The 24,575-nt window shown below is 42.3% G+C and overlaps 1 protein-coding gene across 1 annotated transcript in view; it reads left to right on the forward strand.

Annotated features, from left to right (window-relative positions):
• The window catches only part of ABCD4 (ATP binding cassette subfamily D member 4), a 559,835-nt gene that overhangs the window by 100,045 nt on the left and 435,215 nt on the right, over nt 1-24,575 (forward strand). Inside the window, exon 2 of the mRNA XM_053696972.1 lies at nt 8,799-8,915. Within this exon, the coding sequence (XP_053552947.1) occupies nt 8,799-8,915 (117 nt within the window). The remainder of the gene's footprint in view (nt 1-8,798; nt 8,916-24,575) is intronic.

Raw genomic sequence — 24,575 nt, forward strand, 5'->3', positions numbered from 1 at the left:
AATGACTGGGACTGACGTAGAGGGGAGGAGCTATATGCAGCTCTGCTGGGTGAATCCTCTTGCATTTCCTGTTGGGGAGGAGTTATATCCCAGAAGTAATGATGACCCGTGGACTGATCACACAACAGAAGAAAGGAATTTATCAGGTAAGCATAAATTATGTTTTTTTCCCTTGCTTATGGGGTGCAATAATTTTTGGATAAACCCAACGTATTTAAGTTAACTTTAGAGTTGATTTAAGGTTATTTGAGCAGTTTTGGAAAATTTGTTCACTTTTTATTTTCTTAAAGGCGCAGTACACGTTTTTCAAAAGTTTATTTTTAACAAAAATTTAAAGTGTTTAAATGACTTCTGTGGTTCTTACTAGTCTGTTCAAACATGTCTGACACTGAGGATTCTGAATCTCATTGTTCCATGTGTTTAGAAGCTATTGTGCAACCCCCTCTAACATTGTGTAACTTTTGTACTGAAAGAGCCTTACATTGTAAAGACCATATATTAGGTCAGGAAAGTGTGCCTAAGGATTATTCTCAGTCTGAAGAGAATCAGGATATGCCATCCAATTCTCCCCAAGTGTCACAACCTTTTTACGCCCACACAAGTGACGCCAAGTACTTCTAGTGCGTCTAATTCTTTTACTCTGCAGGAGATGGCTGCAGTGATGTCAACTACTCTTACAGAGGTATTATCTAAATTACGAGTGTTGCAGGGTAAACGCAGTAGGTCAGGTATAAATACTGAATCCTCTGATGCTTTATTGGCTATTTCCGATGTACCCTCACAGTGTTCTGAGTTGGGGATCAGGGAATTACTGTCTGAAGGTCAAATTTCAGATTCAGGGAATGTTTTACCTCAGACAGATTCGGACACTATGTCCTTTAAATTTAAGCTTGAACACCTCCGCTTGTTGCTTAGGGAGGTTTTAGCGACTCTGGATGATTGTGACCCTATTGTAATTCCTCCAGAGAAATTGTGTAAAATGGATAAATATCTAGAGGTACCCACTTACACTGATGTTTTTCCGGTTCCTAAGAGAATTTCGGAAATTATTAGAAAGGAATGGGATAGACCAGATATATACCGTTTTCTCCCCCTCCTAATTTTTAGAAAATGTTTCCCATATCAGATACCATTCTAGACTCATGGCAAACAGTCCCTAAGGTAGAGGGAGCTATATCTACCCTTGTAAAGCGTACAACTATACCCATTGAGGACAGTTGTGCTTTCAAAGACCCTATGGATAAGAAATTAGAGGGTCTACTGAAGAAATTATTTGTTAATCAGGGGTTTCTTTTACAACCTACAGCTTGCATTGTTCCAGTAACTACTGCAGCAGCTTTTTGATTTGAGGCTCTAGAAGAGTCTCTTAAGGTTGAGACTCCATTAGATGACATCTTAGATAGAATTAAGGCTCTCCAGCTAGCTAATTCTTTTATTACTGATGCCGCTTTTCAAATTGCTAAATTAGCGGCAAAGAATGCAGGATTTGCTATTTTAGCAAGTAGAGCATTGTGGCTCAAATCTTGGTCTGCTGAAGTTTCATCAAAAACTAAGATTTTGGCTATTCCTTTTAAAGGTAAGACCCTTTTTGAGCCTGAATTGAAGGAAATCATTTCTGACATTACAGGAGGTAAAGGCCATGCCCTACCTCAGGATAAGTCTGTTAAGACGAGGGGTAAACAGAATAATTTTCGTTCCTTTCGTAACTTTAAAGGAGGACCACCCGCTTCCTCTTCTTCCACAAAGCAGGAAGGGAATTTTACCAAATCTAAGTCAGTCTGGAGAGCCAACCAGAACTGGAATAAGGGTAAACAATCCAAAAAGCCCGCTGCTGCTCCTAAGACAGCATGAAGAGGCGGCCCCCGATCCGGGACCGAATCTAGTAGGGGACAGACTCTCTTTCTTTGCCCAGGCTTGGGCAAGAGATGTTCAGGACCCCTGGGCACTAGAAATAGTGACCCACGGTTTATCATTTGGAATTCAAGGACTTTCTCTCAAGAGGGAGATTTCATCTTTAAAAATTATCTGCAAACCAGATAAAGAGAGACGTTCTTACGCTGTGTAAAAGACCTTTTCTCTTGCAAGGTGTATCCAATCCACGGATTCATCCTTTACTTGTGGGATATTCTCATTCCCTACAGGAAGTGGCAAAGAGAGCACACAGCAAAGCTGTCCATATAGCTCCCCCTCTAGCTCCACCCCTCAGTCATTCTCTTTGCCGGCTCTAAGCACTAGGGTCTCTCTACGGGAGGGTAAAGTGAATGTGGTGTTAGAATTTATGATCCAGGAGGGTCAATATAAGACTACCGTGGATCTAAAGGTTGCATATCTGCACATTCCTATCCACAAGGATCATCACCAGTTTCTCAGGTTCGCCTTTCTGGACAAACATTATCAGTTTGTGGCTCTTCCTTTCGGGTTGGCCACTGCTCCCAGATTTTTCACAAAGGTGCTAGGGTCCCTCCTGGCGGTTCTAAGACCGCGGGGCATAGCAGTGGCGCCTTACTTAGACGACATCTTAATTCAGGCGTCGACTTTCCAAAGAACCAAGTCTCACACGGAGATCGTATTGGCCTTTCTGAGGTCTCACGGGTGGAAGGTGAACGTAAAAAAGAGTTCTCTCTCCCCCCTCACAAGAGTTCAATTCCTAGGAACCCTGATAGACTCGGTAGAAATGAAAATATTTCTGACGGAGGTCAGAGAGTTAAAACTGTTAACTACTTGCCAAGCTCTTCATTCGATTCCTCGGCCATCTGTAGCTCAGTGCATGGAGACAATCGGACTAATGGTAGCGGCAATGGACATAGTCCCTTTTGCTCGGATACACCTCAGACCACTGCAACTATGCATGCTCAAACAGTGGAATGGGGATTATGCAGATTTGTTTCCTCAAATTCAGTTGGACCAGGAGACCAGAGATTCTCTTCTCTGGTGGTTGTCTCAGGATCACCTGTCTCGGGGAATATGTTTCCGCAGACCAGAGTGGATCATTGTAACGACCGACGCCAGTCTGTTAGGCTGGGGTGCGGTCTGGGACTCCCTGAAAGCTCAGGGCTTATGGTCTCGGGAAGAAGCTCTTCTCCCGATAAACATTCTGGAACTGAGGGCGATATTCAATGCTCTTCAGGCATGGCCTCAACTAGCTGCGGCCAAATTCATCAGATTTCAGTCAGACAACATCGCGACTGTAGCTTACGTCAATCATCAGGGGGGAACAAATATTTCCCTAGCAATGATGGAAGTAACCAAAATAATCAGTTGGGCGGAGGATCACTCCTGCCATCTCTCAGCAATTCACATCCCAGGAGTATACAACTGGGAGGCGGATTTTCTAAGTCGTCAGACTTTTCACCCGGGGCAGTGGGAGCTCCACCTGGAGGCATTTGCCCAGCTGACTCAGCTTTGGGGCACTCCAGAGTTGGATCTGATGGCGTCCCGTCAGAACACCAAACTTCCTCTCTACGGGTCCAGTTCCCGGGATCCCAAGGCGGTATTGATAGATGCTCTAGCAGCGCCTTGGTCCTTCAATCTGGCTTATGTTTTTCCACCGTTTCCTCTCCTCCCATGTCTGGTTGCCAGAATCAAGCAGGAGAAGGCTTCGGTGATTCTGATAGCGCCTGCGTGGCCACGCAGGACTTGGTATGCAGACCTAGTGGACATGTCATCTGTCCCACCATGGACATTTCCAATGAGGCAGGATCTTCTGTTACAGGGTCCGTTCAAGCATCCAAATCTAGTTTCTCTACGTCTGACTGCTTGGAGATTGAACGCTTAATTCTATCAAAGCGTGGTTTCTCTGAGTCAGTTATAGATACTCTGATTCAGGCTAGAAAGCCTGTCACCAGGAAAATCTACCATAAGTTATGGCGGAAATATCTTTGTTGATGTGAATCCCAGGGTTACTCATGGAGTAAGATTAGGATTCTCAGGATATTGTCTTTTCTCCAAGAAGGATTGGAGAAAGGATTGTCAGCTAGTTCCTTAAAAGGACAAATATCTGCTTTGTCTATCCTGTTACACAAGCGTCTGGCAGAGGTACCAGACGTTCAAGCGTTTGCTCAGGCTTAAGTCAGAATCAAGCCTGTCTATAAACCTGTGACTCCGCCATGGAGTTTGAATCTAGTTCTTTCAGTTCTTCAAGGGGTTCCGTTTGAACCTTTAAATTCCATAGACATTAAGTTGTTATCTTGGAAAGTTTTGTTTTTGATAGCTATCTCTTCTGCTCAAAGAGTTACAGAATTATCTGCCTTACAGTGGGATTCACCTTACCTGGTGTTCCACGCAGATAAGGTAGTTTTGCGTACCAAGCCTGGTTTTCTTCCTAAAGTTGTTTCTAACAAGAATATTAACCAGGAAATAGTTGTTCCTTCTCTGTGTCCTAATCCATCTTCGAAGAAGGAACGTCTATTACACAATCTTGATGTAGTTCGTGCTTTAAAGTTCTAATTACAAGCAACTAAGGATTTCAGACAAACATCTTTTTTGTTTGTTACCTATTCTGGTAAGAGGAGAGGTCAGAAAGCGACTGCTACCTCTCTTTCCTTTTGGCTGAAAAGCATCATCCATTTGGCCTATGAGACTGCTGGCCAGCAGCCTCCTGAAATAATTACTGCTCATTCTACCAGAGCAGTGGCTTCCACATGGGCTTTCAAAAATGAGGCTTCTGTTGAACAGATTTGTAAGGCAGCGACTTGGTCTTCACTGCATACTTTTGCCAAATTTTATAAATTCGATACTTTTGCTTCTTCAGAGGCTATTTTTGGGAGAAAGGTTTTGCAAGCAGTGGTGCCTTCCGTTTAAGGTACCTGTCTTGTTCCCTCCCTTCATCCGTGTCCTAAAGCTTTGGTATTGGTATCCCACAAGTAAAGGATGAATCTGTGGACTGGATACACCTTGAAAGAGAAAACAGAATTTATGCTTACCTGATAAATTACTTTCTCTTGCGGTGTATCCAGTTCACGGCCCGCCCTGGCATTTAAGTCAGGTAAAAATTTTTTTGTTTAAACTACAGTCACCACTGCACCCTATGGTTTCTCCTTTTTCTTCCTAACCTTTGGTCGAATGACTGGGGGGTGGAGCTAGAGGGGGAGCTATATGGACAGCTTTGCTGTGTGCTCTCTTTGCCACTTCCTGTAGGGAATGAGAATATCCCACAAGTAAAGGATGAATCCGTGGACTGGATACACCGCAAGAGAAAGTAATTTATCAGGTAAGCATAAATTCTGTTTTTACTATGGGAGTAATTTGTCCAGTTCCAAAATTGGAACAAGGACAGGGGTTTTACTCAAATCTATTTGTGGTTCCCAAAAAAGAGGGAACATTCAGACCCATTTTAGACCTCAAGTGTCTAAACAGATTTCTAAGAGTTTCATCATTCAAGATGGAGACAATTCGAACAATTTTACCAATGATCCATGAGGGTCAATATATGACTACTGTGGACTTGAAGGATGCTTACCTTCATATTCCTATCCACAAGGATCATCATCAGTTTCTAAAGTTTGCCTTCTTGGACAAACATTATCAGTTCGTGGCACTTCCCTTTGGGTTGGCCACAGCACCCAGAATCTTCACAAAGGTTCTAGGGTCTCTTTTGGCGGTTCTCAGACCGCGAGGCATAGCGGTGGCGCCTTATCTGGACGATATTCTGATCCAGGCGTCAACATATCAACTCACAAAATCTCACACGGACACAGTGCTTTCTTTTCTGAGAACTCACGGCTGGAAGGTGAACATAGAGAAAAGTTCACTTGTTCTACAGACAAGGGTTCCTTTCTTGGGAACTCTGATAGACTCAGTAGCCATGAAAATATTTCTGACGGAGGTCAAAAAATCAAAGATTCTAAATACTTGCCGAGCACTTCAGTCCATTCCTCGGCCATCAGTGGCTCAGTGTATGGAGGTAATAGGATTAATAGTAGCGGCAATGGACATCATTCCGTTTGCTTGCTTTCATCTCAGACCACTGCAGCTGTGCATGCTCGGACAGTGGAATGGGGACTATGCGAATTTATCTCCTAAGATAAATCTGGATCAAGAGACCAGAGACTCTCTTCTTTGGTGGTTGTCGCCGGATCATCTGTCCCAGGGGACTTTTTTCGGCTGACCCTCCTTCTGGGCTGGGGCGCAGTCTGGAATTCCCTGAAGGCTCAGGGTGTTTGGACTCAGGTGGAGTCTCTACTTCCAATCAATATTCTGGAACTAAGAGCAATATTCAATGCGCTTCAGGCGTGGCCTCAGTTGGCTTCGGCCAAATTCATCAGATTCCAGTCGGACAACATCACGACTGTGGCCTATATCAATCATCAGGGGGGAGCAAGGAGTTCCTTGGCGATGAGAGAAGTGTCCAAAAGGCCCACTTTTGTCATCTGTCAGCAATCCATATCCCGTGAGTAGAGAACTGGGAAGCGGAAAAGACAGACCTTTCATCCGGGGGAGTGGGAACTCCACCTGGAGGTATTTGCCTCATTGATTCTCCGATGGGGCAAACCGGAATTGGATCTGATGGCATCTCAACAGATTGCCAAGCTTCCAAGATACGAATCCAGGTCGAGGGATCCCCAGGCCGAACTAATAGATGCCTTGGCAGTGCCTTGGTTGTTCAGCCTAGCTTATGTGTTTCCACCGTTTCCTCTCCTTCCACGCGTGATTGCTCGAATCAAACAGGAGAGAGCTTCGGTGATCCTGATAGCGCCTGCGGCCACGCAGGACTTGGTATGCGGATCTAGTGGACATGTCTTCGCTACCAATATGGAAACTTCCTTTGAGACAGGACCTTCTCATTCAAGGTCCTTTCCAACATCCAAATCTAACTTCTCTGCAGCTGACTGCGTGGAGATTGAACGCTTGATTTTATTGAAGCGAGGATTCTCTGATTCTGTTATCAGTACCTTGATACAGGCTAGAAAGCCTGTCACTAGAAAAATATATCATAAGATATGGCGTAAATATGTTTATTGGTGTGAATCCAAGGGCTACTTATGGAGTAAAGTTAGGATTCCTAGGATTTTGTCTTTTCTCCAAGTAGGATTGGAGAAAGGCCTATCAGCTAGTTCCTTAAAGGGACAAATTTCAGCGTTGTCAATTTTGTTTCACAAGCGTTTGGCAGATGTGCCAGATGTTCAGTCTTTTTGTCAGGCTTTATCTAGAATTAAGCCTGTATTTAGACCAATTACTCCTCCCTGGAGTTTGAATTTAGTTCTTCGAGTTCTTCAAGGGGTTCCGTTTGAACCTTTACATTCCATTGATATAAAATTATTTTCTTGGAAAGTTCTGTTTTTGGTTGCTATTTCTTCTGCTCGATGAGTTTCTGAGCTTTCAGCATTACAGTGTGATTTGCCTTATCTCATATTTCATTCTGATAAGGTGGTGTTACGTACCAAACCTGGTTTTCTTCCTAAGGTTGTTTCAAATAAGAATATTAATCAGGAAATTGTTGTTCCTTCCTTGTGTCCTAATTCTTCTTCTAAGAAGGAGCATCTGTTACATAACTTGCACGTGGTCCGTGCCTTAAAGTTTTACTTACTGGCAACTAAGGATTTCTTTCAATCACCTTCATTATTCATTGTTTATTCTGGAAAGCGTAGGGGTCAGAAAGCTACGGCTACCTCTCTTTTTGACTGAGAAGTATCATCCGCCTGGCATATGAGACTGCTGGACAGCGGCCTCCTGAAATAATTACGGCTCATTCTACCAGAGCTGTGGCTTCTACATGGGCCTTTAAAAACGATGCTTATGTTGAACAGATTTGTAAGGCTGCGACTTGGTCGTCTCTTCATATTTTTTCCAAATTTTACAAATTTGATACTTTTGCTTCTTCTGAGGCTGTTTTTGGGAGAAAGGTTCTTCAAGCAGTGGTGCCTTCCGTTTAGGTCTCTGTCTTGTCCCTCCCTTTTATCCGTGTCCTATAGCTTTGGTATTGTATCCCACAAGTAAGGATGAAATCCGTGGACTCGTTGTATCTTGTAGAAGAAAAGGAAATTTATGCTTACTTGATAAATTGATTTCTTCTACGATACGACGAGTCCACGGCCCTCCCTGTCAATTTTAGACAGATTATGTTTTTTATTATTTATAACTTCAGTCACCTCTGCACCTTATAGCCTTTCCTTTCTCTTCTTATAACCTTCGGTCGAATGACTGAGGGTGGAGGGGAAGGGGAGGAGCTATATATACAGCTCTGCTGTGGTGCTCTTTGCCACTTCCTGTTAGCAGGAGGATAATATCCCACAAGTAAGGATGAAATCCGTGGACTCATCGTATCGTAGAAGAAATCAATTTATCAAGTAAGCATAAATTTCCTTTTTTCTTTGGTTTAAATCAAGAATGAGATATTTTGTAGGGTAAACCTCCTAACAATTTTTCTTTTCTTTTTCTGTCAGGTGCTATTATAGTTAAGCCCACAAATATATAAATGATGTTATTTTGAACACAATGTAGCATATGGATTTGCTTTATTCGGATGGGCATTGTATTCACATTTGCTATTATTCAATTGTATTTTTAACCTTTTGAATCACAGTTAGTATGTGTGGGAGGAGTCATGGACCGTGACATTTAGTGTGGGAAGCTAATTGGTCCGTAACTCAGTGTCAGCAAGCAGCATCCTATGATTAAGTGCTGGGAGGCACAAAACGCGTAAGAGTGAGTGTCCTCTGTGGTCCTTTCTTTTAATTATTGCAATAAAGTTTAGCTTTTTATTGGAAGCCCATTTTGAGTGCCGCCTTTCATATTTTTGATCTCCGTTATACTGAGTTTCATACAAACCTCTGGTAAGTTTGTGATATTTTCTTTTTCAGTGACCAGCGTATAACACAGGATGTGGAACGCTTCTGTCGGGAACTCAGCTCTACTGCAAGCAAAGTCCTGATCGCTCCCTTCACTCTGGTGTATTATTCATATCAGTGTGCACTCAGGTGAGGAATTGGTTCTACTAAACTCACACTCATGTACATAGCAACGTACTCACACTCATGTACATAGCAACGTACTCACACTCATGTACATAGGAACATACTTACTCACACTCATGTACATAGGAACATACTTACTCACACTCATGTACATAGCAACGTACTCACACTCATGTACATAGGAACATACTTACTCACACTCATGTACATAGGAACATACTTACTCACACTCGTGCATAGGAACATACTTACTCACACTCATGTACATAGCAACATACTCACACTCATGTACATAGGAACATACTCACACTCATGTACATAGGAATATACTCACACTCATGTACATAAGAACATACTCACACTCGTGTGCATAGGAATGTGCTCACTCACACTCATATACATAGGAACATACTTACTCACACTCATGTACATAGGAACATACTTACACTCGTGTGCATAGGAATGTGCTTACTCACACTCATATACATAGGAACATACTTACTCACACTCATGTACATAGGAACATACTCACACTCATGTACATAAGAACATACTTACACTCATGTACATAGGAAAGTACTTACTCACACTCATTTACATAAGAACATACTTACTCACACTCATGTACATAGGAACGTACTTAATCACAGTCATGTACATAGGAACTTACTCACACTCATGTACATAGGAACATACTCACAGTCATGTACATAGGAACATACTTACTCACACATGTTCATAGGAACTTACTTACTCACACTCATGTACATAGGAACATACTTACACTCATGTACATAGGAACATTCTTACTCACACTCATGTACATAAGAACATTCTTACTCACACTCATGTACATAGGAACGTACTTACACTCATGTACATAGGAACGTACTTACTCACACTCATGTACATAAGAACATTCTTACTCACACTCATGTACATAAGAACATTCTTACTCACACTCATGTACATAGGAACATACTTACTCACACTCATGTACATAAGAACATTCTTACTCACACTCATGTACATAAGAACATTCTTACTCACACTCATGTACATAAGAACATTCTTACTCACACACACGTACATAGGAACATACTTACACTCATGTACATAAGAACATTCTTACTCACACTCATGTACATAAGAACATTCTTACTCACACACACGTACATAGGAACATACTTACACTCATGTACATAAGAACATTCTTACTCACACTCATGTACATAAGAACATTCTTACTCACACACACGTACATAGGAACATACTTACACTCATGTACATAAGAACATTCTTACTCACACTCATGTACATAAGAACATTCTTACTCACACTCATGTACATAAGAACATTCTTACTCACACACACGTACATAGGAACATACTTACACTCATGTACATAAGAACATTCTTACTCACACTCATGTACATAAGAACATTCTTACTCACACACACGTACATAGGAACATACTTACACTCATGTACATAAGAACATTCTTACTCACACTCATGTACATAAGAACATTCTTACTCACACACACGTACATAGGAACATACTTACACTCATGTACATAAGAACATTCTTACTCACACTCATGTACATAAGAACATTCTTACTCACACTCATGTACATAAGAACATTCTTACTCACACTCATGTACATAAGAACATTCTTACTCACACACACGTACATAGGAACGTACTTACTCAAACTCCTATACATAATAACGTACTTACTCACACTCCTGTACATAGGAACTAACTTACACTTATTTATATAGGAACAAACTTACTCACACTCATGTGCATAGGAACGTACTTGCTCGCTCACAATTCCATGCATAGAAACGTACTTGCTCGCTCACTCTCCCGTACATAGGAACATACTTGCTCGGTCACTCTCCCTTGGGATACTGATGAGACGGTGGGACGGTGAGCAGGGTCATGTATTACTTTTATTGTAGCAGACATAAGATACTGATGAGATGATGGGACGGTGAGCAGGGTCATGTATTACTTTTATTGTAGCAGACATAAGATACTGATGAGATGATGGGACGGTGAGCAGGATCATGTATTACTTTTATTGTAGCAGACATAAGATACTGATGAGATGATGGGACGGTGAGCAGGATCATGTATTACTTTTATTGCAGCAGACATAAGATACTGATGAGATGATGGGACGGTGAGCAGGGTCATGTATTACTTTTATTGTAGCAGACATAAGATACTGATGAGATGATGGGACGGTGAGCAGGATCATGTATTACTTTTATTGCAGCAGACATAAGATACTGATGAGATGATGGGACGGTGAGCAGGGTCATGTATTACTTTTATTACAGCAGACATAAGATACTGATGAGATGATGGGACGGTGAGCAGGGTCATGTATTACTTTTATTGCAGCAGACATAAGATACTGATGAGATGATGGGACGGTGAGCAGGGTCATGTATTACTTTTATTGCAGCAGACATAAGATACTGATGAGATGATGGGACGGTGAGCAGGGTCATGTATTACTTTTATTGCAGCAGACATAAGATACTGATGAGATGATGGGACGGTGAGCAGGGTCATGTATTACTTTTATTGCAGCAGACATAAGATACTGATGAGATGATGGGACGGTGAGCAGGGTCATGTATTACTTTTATTGCAGCAGACGTGAGATACTGATGAGATGATGGGACGGTGAGCAGGGTCATGTATTACTTTTATTGCAGCAGACGTGAGATACTGATGAGATGATGGGACGGTGAGCAGGGTCATGTATTACTTTTATTGCAGCAGACATAAGATACTGATGAGATGATGGGACGGTGAGCAGGGTCATGTATTACTTTTATTGCAGCAGACATGAGATACTGATGAGATGATGGGACGGTGAGCAGGGTCATGTATTACTTTTATTGCAGCAGACATAAGATACTGATGAGATGATGGGACGGTGAGCAGGGTCATGTATTACTTTTATTGCAGCAGACGTGAGATACTGATGAGATGATGGGACGGTGAGCAGGGTCATGTATTACTTTTATTGCAGCAGACATAAGATACTGATGAGATGATGGGACGGTGAGCAGGGTCATGTATTACTTTTATTGCAGCAGACATGAGATACTGATGAGATGATGGGACGGGGAGCAGGGTCATGTATTACTTTTATTGCAGCAGACATAAGATACTGATGAGATGATGGGACGGTGAGCAGGGTCATGTATTACTTTTATTGCAGCAGACATAAGATACTGATGAGATGATGGGACGGTGAGCAGGGTCATGTATTACTTTTATTGCAGCAGACATAAGATACTGATGAGATGATGGGACAGTGAGCAGGGTCATGTATTACTTTTATTGCAGCAGACATAAGATACTGATGAGATGATGGGACGGTGAGCAGGGTCATGTATTACTTTTATTGCAGCAGACATAAGATACTGATGAGATGATGGGACGGTGAGCAGGGTCATGTATTACTTTTATTGCAGCACACGTGAGATACTGATGAGATGATGGGACGGTGAGCAGGGTCATGTATTACTTTTATTGCAGCAGACATGAGATACTGATGAGATGATGGGACGGTGAGCAGGGTCATGTATTACTTTTATTGCAGCAGACATAAGATACTGATGAGATGATGGGACGGTGAGCAGGGTCATGTATTACTTTTATTGCAGCAGACATAAGATACTGATGAGATGATGGGACGGTGAGCAGGGTCATGTATTACTTTTATTGCAGCAGACATAAGATACTGATGAGATGATGGGACGGTGAGCAGGGTCATGTATTACTATTATTGCAGCACGAAGTGAGATACTGATGAGATGATGGGACGGTGAGCAGGGTCATGTATTACTTTTATTGCAGCAGACATAAGATACTGATGAGATGATGGGACGGTGAGCAGGGTCATGTATTACTTTTATTGCAGCAGACATAAGATACTGATGAGATGATGGGACGGTGAGCAGGGTCATGTATTACTTTTATTGCAGCAGACATAAGATACTGATGAGATGATGGGACGGTGAGCAGGGTCATGTATTACTTTTATTGCAGCAGACGTGAGATACTGATGAGATGATGGGACGGTGAGCAGGGTCATGTATTACTTTTATTGCAGCAGACATAAGATACTGATGAGATGATGGGACGGTGAGCAGGGTCATGTATTACTTTTATTGCAGCAGACATAAGATACTGATGAGATGATGGGACGGTGAGCAGGGTCATGTATTACTTTTATTGCAGCAGACATAAGATACTGATGAGATGATGGGACGGTGAGCAGGGTCATGTATTACTTTTATTGCAGCAGACTTGAGATACTGATGAGATGATGGGACGGTGAGCAGGGTCATGTATTACTTTTATTGTAGCAGACATGAGATACTGATGAGATGATGGGACGGTGAGCAGGGTCATGTATTACTTTTATTGCAGCAGACATAAGATACTGATGAGGATGATGGGGACGGTGAGTCAGGGTCATGTATTACTTTTATTGCAGCAGACATAAGATACTGATGAGATGATGGGACGGTGAGCAGGGTCATGTATTACTTTTATTGCAGCAGACATAAGATACTGATGAGACTGATGGGACGGTGAGCAGGGTCATGTATTACTTTTATTGCAGCAGACATAAGATACTGATGAGATGATGGGGACGGTGAGCAGGGTCATGTATTACTTTTATTGCAGCAGACATAGATACTGATGTGATGATGGGACGGTGAGCAGGGTCCTGTATTACTTTTATTGCAGCAGACGTGAGATACTGATGAGATGATGGGACGGTGAGCAGGGTCATGTATTACTTTTATTGCAGCAGACATAAGATACTGATGAGATGATGGGACGGTGAGCAGGGTCATGTATTACTTTTATTGCAGCAGACATAAGATACTGATGAGATGATGGGACGGTGAGCAGGGTCATGTATTACTTTTATTGCAGCAGACATAAGATACTGATGAGATGATGGGACAGTGAGCAGGGTCATGTATTACTTTTATTGCAGCAGACATAAGATACTGATGAGATGATGGGACGGTGAGCAGGGTCATGTATTACTTTTATTGCAGCAGACATAAGATACTGATGAGATGATGGGACGGTGAGCAGGGTCATGTATTACTTTTATTGCAGCAGACATAAGATACTGATGAGATGATGGGACGGTGAGCAGGGTCATGTATTACTTTTATTGCAGCAGACATAAGATACTGATGAGATGATGGGACGGTGAGCAGGGTCATGTATTACTTTTATTGCAGCAGACATAAGATACTGATGAGATGATGGACGGTGAGCAGGGTCATGTATTACTTTTATTGCAGCAGACATAAGATACTGATGAGATGATGGGACGGTGAGCAGGGTCATGTATTACTTTTATTGCAGCAGACATAAGATACTGATGAGATGATGGGACGGTGAGCAGGGTCATGTATTACTTTTATTGCAGCAGACGTTAGATACTGATGAGATGATGGGACGGTGAGCAGGGTCATGTATTACTTTTATTGCAGCAGACATAAGATACTGATGAGATGATGGGACGGTGAGCAGGGTCATGTATTACTTTTATTGCAGCAGACATGAAGATACTGATGAGATGATGGGACGGTGAGCAGGGTCATGTATTACTTTTATTGCAGCAGACATAAGATACTGATGAGATGATGGGACGGTGAGCAGGGTCATGTATTACTTTTATTGCAGCAGACATAGATACTGATGAGATGATGGGACGGTGAGCAGGGTCATGTATTACTTTTATTGCAGCAGACATAAGATACTGATGAGATGATGGGACGGTGAGCAGGGTCATGTATTACTTTTATTGCAGCAGACGTGAGATACTGTATGAGATGATGGGACGGTGAGCAGGGTCATGTATTACTTTTTATTGCAGCAGACGTGAGATACTGATGAGATGATGGGACGGTGAGCAGGGTCATGTATTACTTTTATTGCAGCAGACTTAAGATACTGATGAGATGATGGGACGGTGAGCAGGGTCATGTATTACTTTTATTGCAGGCAGGACATAAGATACTGATGAGATGATGGGACGGTGAGCAGGGTCATGTATTACTTTTATTGTAGCAGACATAAGATACTGATGAGATGATGGGACGGTGAGCAGGGTCATGTATTACTTTTATTGCAGCAGACATAAGATACTGATGAGATGATGGGACGGTGAGCAGGGGTCATGTATTTCTTTTATTGCAGCAGACATAAGATACTGATGAGATGATGGGACGGTGAGGCAGGGTCATGTATTACTTTTATTGCAGCAGACATAAGATATGATGAGATGATGGGACGGTGGAGCAGGGTCATGTATTACTTTTATTGCAGCAGACATAAGATACTGATGAGATGATGGGACGGTGAGCAGGGTCATGTATTACTTTTATTGCAGCAGACATAAGATACTGATGAGATCATGGGACCGGTGAGCAGGGTCATGTATTACTTTTATTGCAGCAGACATAAGATACTGATGAGATGATGGGACGGTGAGCAGGGTCATGTATTACTTTTATTGCAGCAGACATAAGATACTGATGAGATGATGGGGAACGGTGAGCAGGGTCATGTATTACTTTTATTGCAGCAGACATAAGATACTGATGAGATGATGGGACGGTGAGCAGGGTCTTGTATTACTTTTATTGCAGCAGACATAAGATACTGATGAGATGATGGGACGGTGAGCAGGGTCATGTATTACTTTTATTGCAGCAGACATAAGATACTGATGAGATGATGGGACGGTGAGCAGGGTCATGTATTACTTTTATTGCAGCAGACATAAGATACTGATGAGATGATGGGACGGTGAGCAGGGTCATGTATTACTTTTATTGCAGCAGACATAAGGGTACTGATGAGATGATGGGACGGTGAGCAGGGTCATGTATTACTTTTTATTGCAGCAGACATAAGATACTGATGAGATGATGGGACGGTGAGCAGGGGTCATGTATTACTTTTATTGCAGCAGACGTAAGATACTGATGAGATGATGGGACGGTGAGCAGGGTCATGTATTACTTTTATTGCAGCAGACATAAGATACTGATGAGATGATGGGACGGTGAGCAGGGTCATGTATTACTTTTATTGCAGCAGACTTGAAGATACTGATGAGATGATGGGACGGTGAGCAGGGTCATGTATTACTTTTATTGCAGCAGACATAAGATACTGATGAGATGATGGGACGGTGAGCAGGGTCATGTATTACTTTTATTGCAGCAGACATGAGATACTGATGAGATGATGGGGACGGTGAGCAGGGTCATGTATTACTTTTATTGCAGCAGACATAAGATACTGATGAGATGATGGGACGGTGAGCAGGGTCATGTATTACTTTTATTGCAGCAGACTTAAGATACTGATGAGATGATGGGACGGTGAGCAGGGTCATGTATTACTTTTATTGCAGCAGACATAAGATACTGATGAGATGATGGGACGGTGAGCAGGGGTCATGTATTACTTTTATTGCAGCAGACGTAAGATACTGATGAGATGATGGGACGGTGAGCAGGGTCATGTATTACTTTTATTGCAGCAGACATAAGATACTGATGAGATGATGGGACGGTGAGCAGGGTCATGTATTACTTTTATTGCAGCAGACATAAGATACTGATGAGATGATGGGACGGTGAGCAGGGTCATGTATTACTTTTATTGCAGCAGACATAAGATACTGATGAGATGATGGGACGGTGAGCAGGGTCCATGTATTACTTTTATTGCAGCAGACATAAGATACTGATGAGATGATGGGACAGGTGAGCAGGGGTCATGTATTACTTTTATTGCAGCAGACCGTGAGATACTGATGAGATGATGGGACGGTGAGCAGGGTCATGTATTACTTTTATTGCAGCAGACATAAGATACTGATGAGATGATGGGACGGTGAGCAGGGTCATGTATACTTTTATTGCAGCAGACATAAGATACTGATGAGATGATGGGACGGTGAGCAGGGTCATGTATTACTTTTATTGCAGCAGACATAAGATACTGATGAGATGATGGGACGGTGAGCAGGGTCATGTATTACTTTTATTGCAGCAGACATAAGATACTGATGAGATGATGGGACGGTGAGCAGGGTCATGTATTACTTTTATTGCAGCAGACATAAGATACTGATGAGATGATGGGACGGAGCAGGGTCATGTATTACTTTTATTGCAGCAGACATAAGATTACTGATGAGATGAGGGGACGGTGAGCAGGGTCATGTATTACTTTTATTGCAGCAGACATAAGATACTGATGAGATGAGATGGGACGGTGAGCATGGTCATGTATTACTTTTATTGCAGCAGACATAAGATACTGATGAGATGATGGGACGGTGAGCAGGGTCATGTATTACTTTTATTGCAGCAGACATAAGATACTGATGAGATGATGGGACGGTGAGCAGGGTCATGTATTACTTTTATTGCAGCAGACATAAGATACTGATGAGATGATGGGACGGTGAGCAGGGTCATGTATTACTTTTATTGCAGCAGACATAAGATACTGATGAGATGATGGGACGGTGAGCAGGGTCATGTATTACTTTTATTGCAGCAGACATAAGATACTGATGAGATGATGGGACGGTGAGCAGGGTCATGTATTACTTTTATTACAGCAGACATAAGATACTGATGAGATGATGGGACGGTGAGCAGGGTCATGTATTACTTTTATTAGCAGCAGACATAAGATACTGATGAGATGATGGGACGGTGAGCAGGGTCATGTATTACTTTTATTACAGCAGACATAAGATACTGATGAGATGATGGGACGGTGAGCAGGGTCATGTATTACTTTTATTGCAGCAGACATAGATACTGATGAGATGATGGGACGGTGAGCAGGGTCATGTATTACTTTTATTGCAGCAGACATAAGATACTGATGAGATGATGGGACGGTGAGCAGGGTCATGTATTACTTTTATTGCAGCAGACATAAGATACTGATGAGATGATGGGACGGTGAGCAGGGTCATGTATTACTTTTATTGCAGCAGACATAAGATACTGATGAGATGATGGGACGGTGAGCAGGGTCATGTATTACTTTTATTGCAGCAGACATAAGATACTGATGAGATGATGGGACTGTGAGCAGGGTCATGTATTACTTTTATTGCAGCAGACATAAGATACTGATGAGATGATGGGACGGTGAGCAGGGTCATGTATTACTTTTATTGCAGCAGACATAAGATACTGATGAGATGATGGGACGGTGAGCAGGGTCATGTATTACTTTTATTGCAGCAGACATAAGATACTGATGAGATGATGGGACAGTGAGCAGGGTCATGTATTACTTTTATTGCAGCAGACGTAAGATACTGATGAGATGATGGGACGGTGAGCAGGGTCATGTATTACTTTTATTGCAGCAGACATAAGATACTGATGAGATGATGGGACAGTGAGCAGGGTCATGTATTACTTTTATTGCAGCAGACATAAGATACTGATGAGATGATGGGACGGTGAGCAGGGTCATGTATTACTTTTATTGCAGCAGACATTAGATACTGATGAGATGATGGGACGGTGAGCAGGGTCATGTATTACTTTTATTGCAGCAGACATAAGATACTGATGAGATGATGGGACGGTGAGCAGGGTCATGTATTACTTTTATTGCAGCAGACGTGAGATACTGATGAGATGATGGGACGGTGAGCAGGGTCATGTATTACTTTTATTGCAGCAGACATAAGATACTGATGAGATGATGGGACGGTGAGCAGGGTCATGTATTACTTTTATTGCAGCAGACATAAGATACTGATGAGATGATGGGACGGTGAGCAGGGTCATGTATTACTTTTATTGCAGCAGACATAAGATACTGATGAGATGATGGGACGGTGAGCAGGGTCATGTATTACTTTTATTGCAGCAGACATAAGATACTGATGAGATGATGGGACGGTGAGCAGGGTCATGTATTACTTTTATTGCAGCAGACATAAGATACTGATGAGATGATGGGACGGTGAGCAGGGTCATGTATTACTTTTATTGCAGCAGACATAAGATACTGATGAGATGATGGGACAGGTGAGCAGGGTCATGTATTACTTTTATTGCAGCAGACATAAGATACTGATGAGATGATGGGGACTGTGAGCAGGGTCATGTATTACTTTTATTGCAGCAGACATGAGATACTGATGAGATGATGGGACGGTGAGCAGGGTCATGTATTACTTTTATTGCAGCAGACATAAGATACTGATGAGATGATGGGACGGTGAGCAGGGTCATGTATTACTTTTATTGCAGCAGACATGAGATACTGATGAGATGATGGGACGGTGAGCAGGGTCATGTATTACTTTTATTGCAGCAGACATAAGATACTGATGAGATGATGGGACGGTGAGCAGGGTCATGTATTACTTTTATTGCAGCAGACATAAGATACTGATGAGATGATGGGACAGTGAGCAGGGTCATGTATTACTTTTATTGCAGCAGACGTGAGATACTGATGAGATGATGGGACGGTGAGCAGGGTCATGTATTACTTTTATTACAGCAGACATAAGATACTGATGAGATGATGGGACGGTGAGCAGGGTCATGTATTACTTTTATTGCAGCAGACATAAGATACTGATGAGATGATGGGACGGTGAGCAGGGTCATGTATTACTTTTATTGCAGCAGACAGTGAAGATACTGATGAGATGATGGGACGGTGAGCAGGGTCATGTATTACTTTTATTGCAGCAGACATAAGATACTGATGAGATGATGGGACGGTGAGCAGGGTCATGTATTACTTTTATTGCAGCAGACATGAGATACTGATGAGATGATGGGACGGTGAGCAGGGTCATGTATTACTTTTATTGCAGCAGACATAAGATACTGATGAGATGATGGGACGGTGAGCAGGGTCATGTATTACTTTTATAAGCAGCAGACGTGAGATACTGATGAGATGATGGGACGGTGAGCAGGGTCATGTATTACTTTTATTGCAGCAGACATAAGATACTGATGAGATGATGGGACGGTGAGCAGGGTCATGTATTACTTTTATTGCAGCAGACATAAGATACTGATGAGATGATGGGACGGTGAGCAGGGTCATGTATTACTTTTATTGCAGCAGACGTGAGATACTGATGAGATGATGGGACGGTGAGCAGGGTCATGTATTACTTTTATTGCAGCAGACATAAGATACTGATGAGATGATGGGACGGTGAGCAGGGTCATGTATTACTTTTATTGCAGCAGACATAAGATACTGATGAGATGATGGGACGGTGAGCAGGGTCATGTATTACTTTTTATTGCAGCAGACATAAGATACTGATGAGATGATGGGACGGTGAGCAGGGTCATGTATTACTTTTATTGCAGCAGACATAAGATACTGATGAGATGATGGGACGGTGAGCAGGGTCATGTATTACTTTTATTAGCAGCAGACATAAGATACTGATGAGATGATGGGACGGTGAGCAGGGTCATGTATTACTTTTATTGCAGCAGACATAAGATACTGATGAGATGATGGGACGGTGAGCAGGGTCATGTATTACTTTTATTGCAGCAGACATAAGATACTGATGAGATGATGGGACGGTGAGCAGGGTCATGTATTACTTTTATTGCAGCAGACATAAGATACTGATGAGATGATGGGACGGTGAGCAGGGTCATGTATTACTTTTATTGCAGCAGACATAAGATACTGATGAGATGATGGGACGGTGAGCAGGGTCATGTATTACTTTTATTGCAGCAGACGTAAGATACTGATGAGATGATGGGACGGTGAGCAGGGTCATGTATTACTTTTATTGCAGCAGACATAAGATACTGATGAGATGATGGGGACGGTGAGCAGGGTCATGTATTACTTTTATTGCAGCAGACATAAGATACTGATGAGATGATGGGACGGTGAGCAGGGTCATGTATTACTTTTATTGCAGCAGACGTGAGATACTGATGAGATGATGGGACGGTGAGCAGGGTCATGTATTACTTTTATTGCAGCAGACATAAGATACTGATGAGATGATGGGACGGTGAGCAGGGTCATGTATTACTTTTATTGCAGCAGACATAAGATACTGATGAGATGATGGGACGGTGAGCAGGGTCATGTATTACTTTTATTGCAGCAGACATAAGATACTGATGAGATGATGGGACGGTGAGCAGGGTCATGTATTACTTTTATTGCAGCAGACATAAGATACTGATGAGATGATGGGACGGTGAGCAGGGTCATGTATTACTTTTATTGCAGCAGACATTAGATACTGATGAGATGATGGGACGGTGAGCAGGGTCATGTATTACTTTTATTGCAGCAGACATAGATACTGATGAGATGATGGGACGGTGAGCAGGGTCATGTATTACTTTTATTGCAGCAGACATAAGATACTGATGAGATGATGGGACGGTGAGCAGGGTCATGTATTACTTTTATTGCAGCAGACATAAGATACTGATGAGATGATGGGACAGGTGAGCAGGGTCATGTATTACTTTTATTCAGCAGACATAGATACTGATGAGATGATGGGACGGTGAGCAGGGTCATGTATTACTTTTATTACAGCAGACATAAGATACTGATGAGATGATGGACGGTGAGCAGGGTCATGTATTACTTTTATTGCAGCAGACATAAGATACTGATGAGATATGGGACGGTGAGCAGGGTCATGTATTACTTTTATTGCAGCAGACATAAGATACTGATGAGATGATGGGACGGTGAGCAGGGTCATGTATTACTTTTATTGACAGCAGACATAAGATACTGATGAGATGATGGGACGGTGAGCAGGGTCATGTATTACTTTTATTGCAGCAGACGTAAGATACTGATGAGATGATGGGACAGTGAGCAGGGTCATGTATTACTTTTATTGCAGCAGACATAAGATACTGATGAGATGATGGGACGGTGAGCAGGGTCATGTATTACTTTTATTGCAGCAGACGTGAGATACTGATGAGATGATGGGACAGTGAGCAGGGTCATGTATTACTTTTATTGCAGCAGACATAAGATACTGATGAGATGATGGGACGGTGAGCAGGGTCATGTATTACTTTTATTGCAGCAGACATAAGATACTGATGAGATGATGGGACGGTGAGCAGGGTCATGTATTACTTTTATTGCAGCAGACATAAGATACTGATGAGATGATGGGACGGTGAGCAGGGTCATGTATTACTTTTATTGCAGCAGACATAAGATACTGATGAGATGATGGGACGGTGAGCAGGGTCATGTATTACTTTTATTGCAGCAGACATAAGATACTGATGAGATGATGGGACGGTGAGCAGGGTCATGTATTACTTTTATTGCAGCAGACATAAGATACTGATGAGATGATGGGACGGTGAGCAGGGTCATGTATTACTTTTATTGCAGCAGACATAAGATACTGATGAGATGATGGGACAGTGAGCAGGGTCATGTATTACTTTTATTACAGCAGACATAAGATACTGATGAGATGATGGGACGGTGAGCAGGGTCATGTATTACTTTTATTGCAGCAGACATAAGATACTGATGAGATGATGGGACGGTGAGCAGGGTCATGTATTACTTTTATTGCAGCAGACATAAGATACTGATGAGATGATGGGACGGTGAGCAGGGTCATGTATTACTTTTATTGCAGCAGACGTGAGATACTGATGAGATGATGGGACGGTGAGCAGGGTCATGTATTACTTTTATTGCAGCAGACGTGAGATACTGATGAGATGATGGGACGGTGAGCAGGGTCATGTATTACTTTTATTACAGCAGACATAAGATACTGATGAGATGATGGGACAGTGAGCAGGGTCATGTATTACTTTTATTACAGCAGACATAAGATACTGATGAGACGGTGGGACGGTGAGCAGGGTCATGTATTACTTTTATTACAGCAGACATAAGATACTGATGAGACGGTGGGACGGTGAGCAGGGTCATGTATTACTTTTATTGCAGCAGACGTGAGATACTGATGAGATGATGGGACGGTGAGCAGGGTCATGTATTACTTTTATTGCAGCAGACGTGAGATACTGATGAGATGATGGGACGGTGAGCAGGGTCATGTATTACTTTTATTGCAGCAGACATAAGATACTGATGAGATGATGGGACGGTGAGCAGGGTCATGTATTACTTTTATTGCAGCAGACATAAGATACTGATGAGATGATGGGACGGTGAGCAGGGTCATGTATTACTTTTATTGCAGCAGACATGAGATACTGATGAGATGATGGGACGGTGAGCAGGGTCATGTATTACTTTTATTGCAGCAGACGTCAGATACTGATGAGATGATGGGACGGTGAGCAGGGTCATGTATTACTTTTATTGCAGCAGACATAAGATACCTGATGAGATGATGGGACGGTGAGCAGGGTCATGTATTACTTTTATTACAGCAGACATAAGATACTGATGAGATGATGGGACGGTGAGCAGGGTCATGTATTACTTTTATTGCAGCAGACATAAGATACTGATGAGATGATGGGACGGTGAGCAGGGTCATGTATTACTTTTATTGCAGCAGACATAAGATACTGATGAGATGATGGGACGGTGAGCAGGGTCATGTATTACTTTTATTGCAGCAGACATAAGATACTGATGAGATGATGGGACGGTGAGCAGGGTCATGTATTACTTTTATTGCAGCAGACATAAGATACTGATGAGATGATGGGACGGTGAGCAGGGTCATGTATTACTTTTATTGCAGCAGACGTGAGATACTGATGAGATGATGGGACGGTGAGCAGGGTCATGTATTACTTTTATTGTAGCAGACATAAGATACTGATGAGATGATGGGACGGTGAGCAGGGTCATGTATTACTTTTATTGCAGCAGACATAAGATACTGATGAGATGATGGGACGGTGAGCAGGGTCATGTATTACTTTTATTGCAGCAGACATAAGATACTGATGAGACGGTGGGACGGTGAGCAGGGTCATGTATTACTTTTATTGCAGCAGACGTGAGATACTGATGAGATGATGGGACGGTGAGCAGGGTCATGTATTACTTTTATTGCAGCAGACATAAGATACTGATGAGATGATGGGGCGGTGAGCAGGGTCATGTATTACTTTTATTGCAGCAGACATGAGATACTGATGAGATGATGGGACGGTGAGCAGGGTCATGTATTACTTTTATTGCAGCAGACGTGAGATACTGATGAGATGATGGGACGGTGAGCAGGGTCATGTATTACTTTTATTGCAGCAGACATAAGATACTGATGAGATGATGGGACGGTGAGCAGGGTCATGTATTACTTTTATTACAGCAGACATAAGATACTGATGAGATGATGGGACGGTGAGCAGGGTCATGTATTACTTTTATTACAGCAGACATAAGATACTGATGAGATGATGGGACGGTGAGCAGGGTCATGTATTACTTTTATTGCAGCAGACATAAGATACTGATGAGATGATGGGACGGTGAGCAGGGTCATGTATTACTTATTGCAGCAGACATAAGATACTGATGAGATGATGGGACGGTG

The sequence above is a fragment of the Bombina bombina genome, chromosome 1 (genome assembly GCF_027579735.1).
Source record: "Bombina bombina isolate aBomBom1 chromosome 1, aBomBom1.pri, whole genome shotgun sequence".
Classification (NCBI taxonomy): Eukaryota; Metazoa; Chordata; class Amphibia; order Anura; family Bombinatoridae; genus Bombina; species Bombina bombina.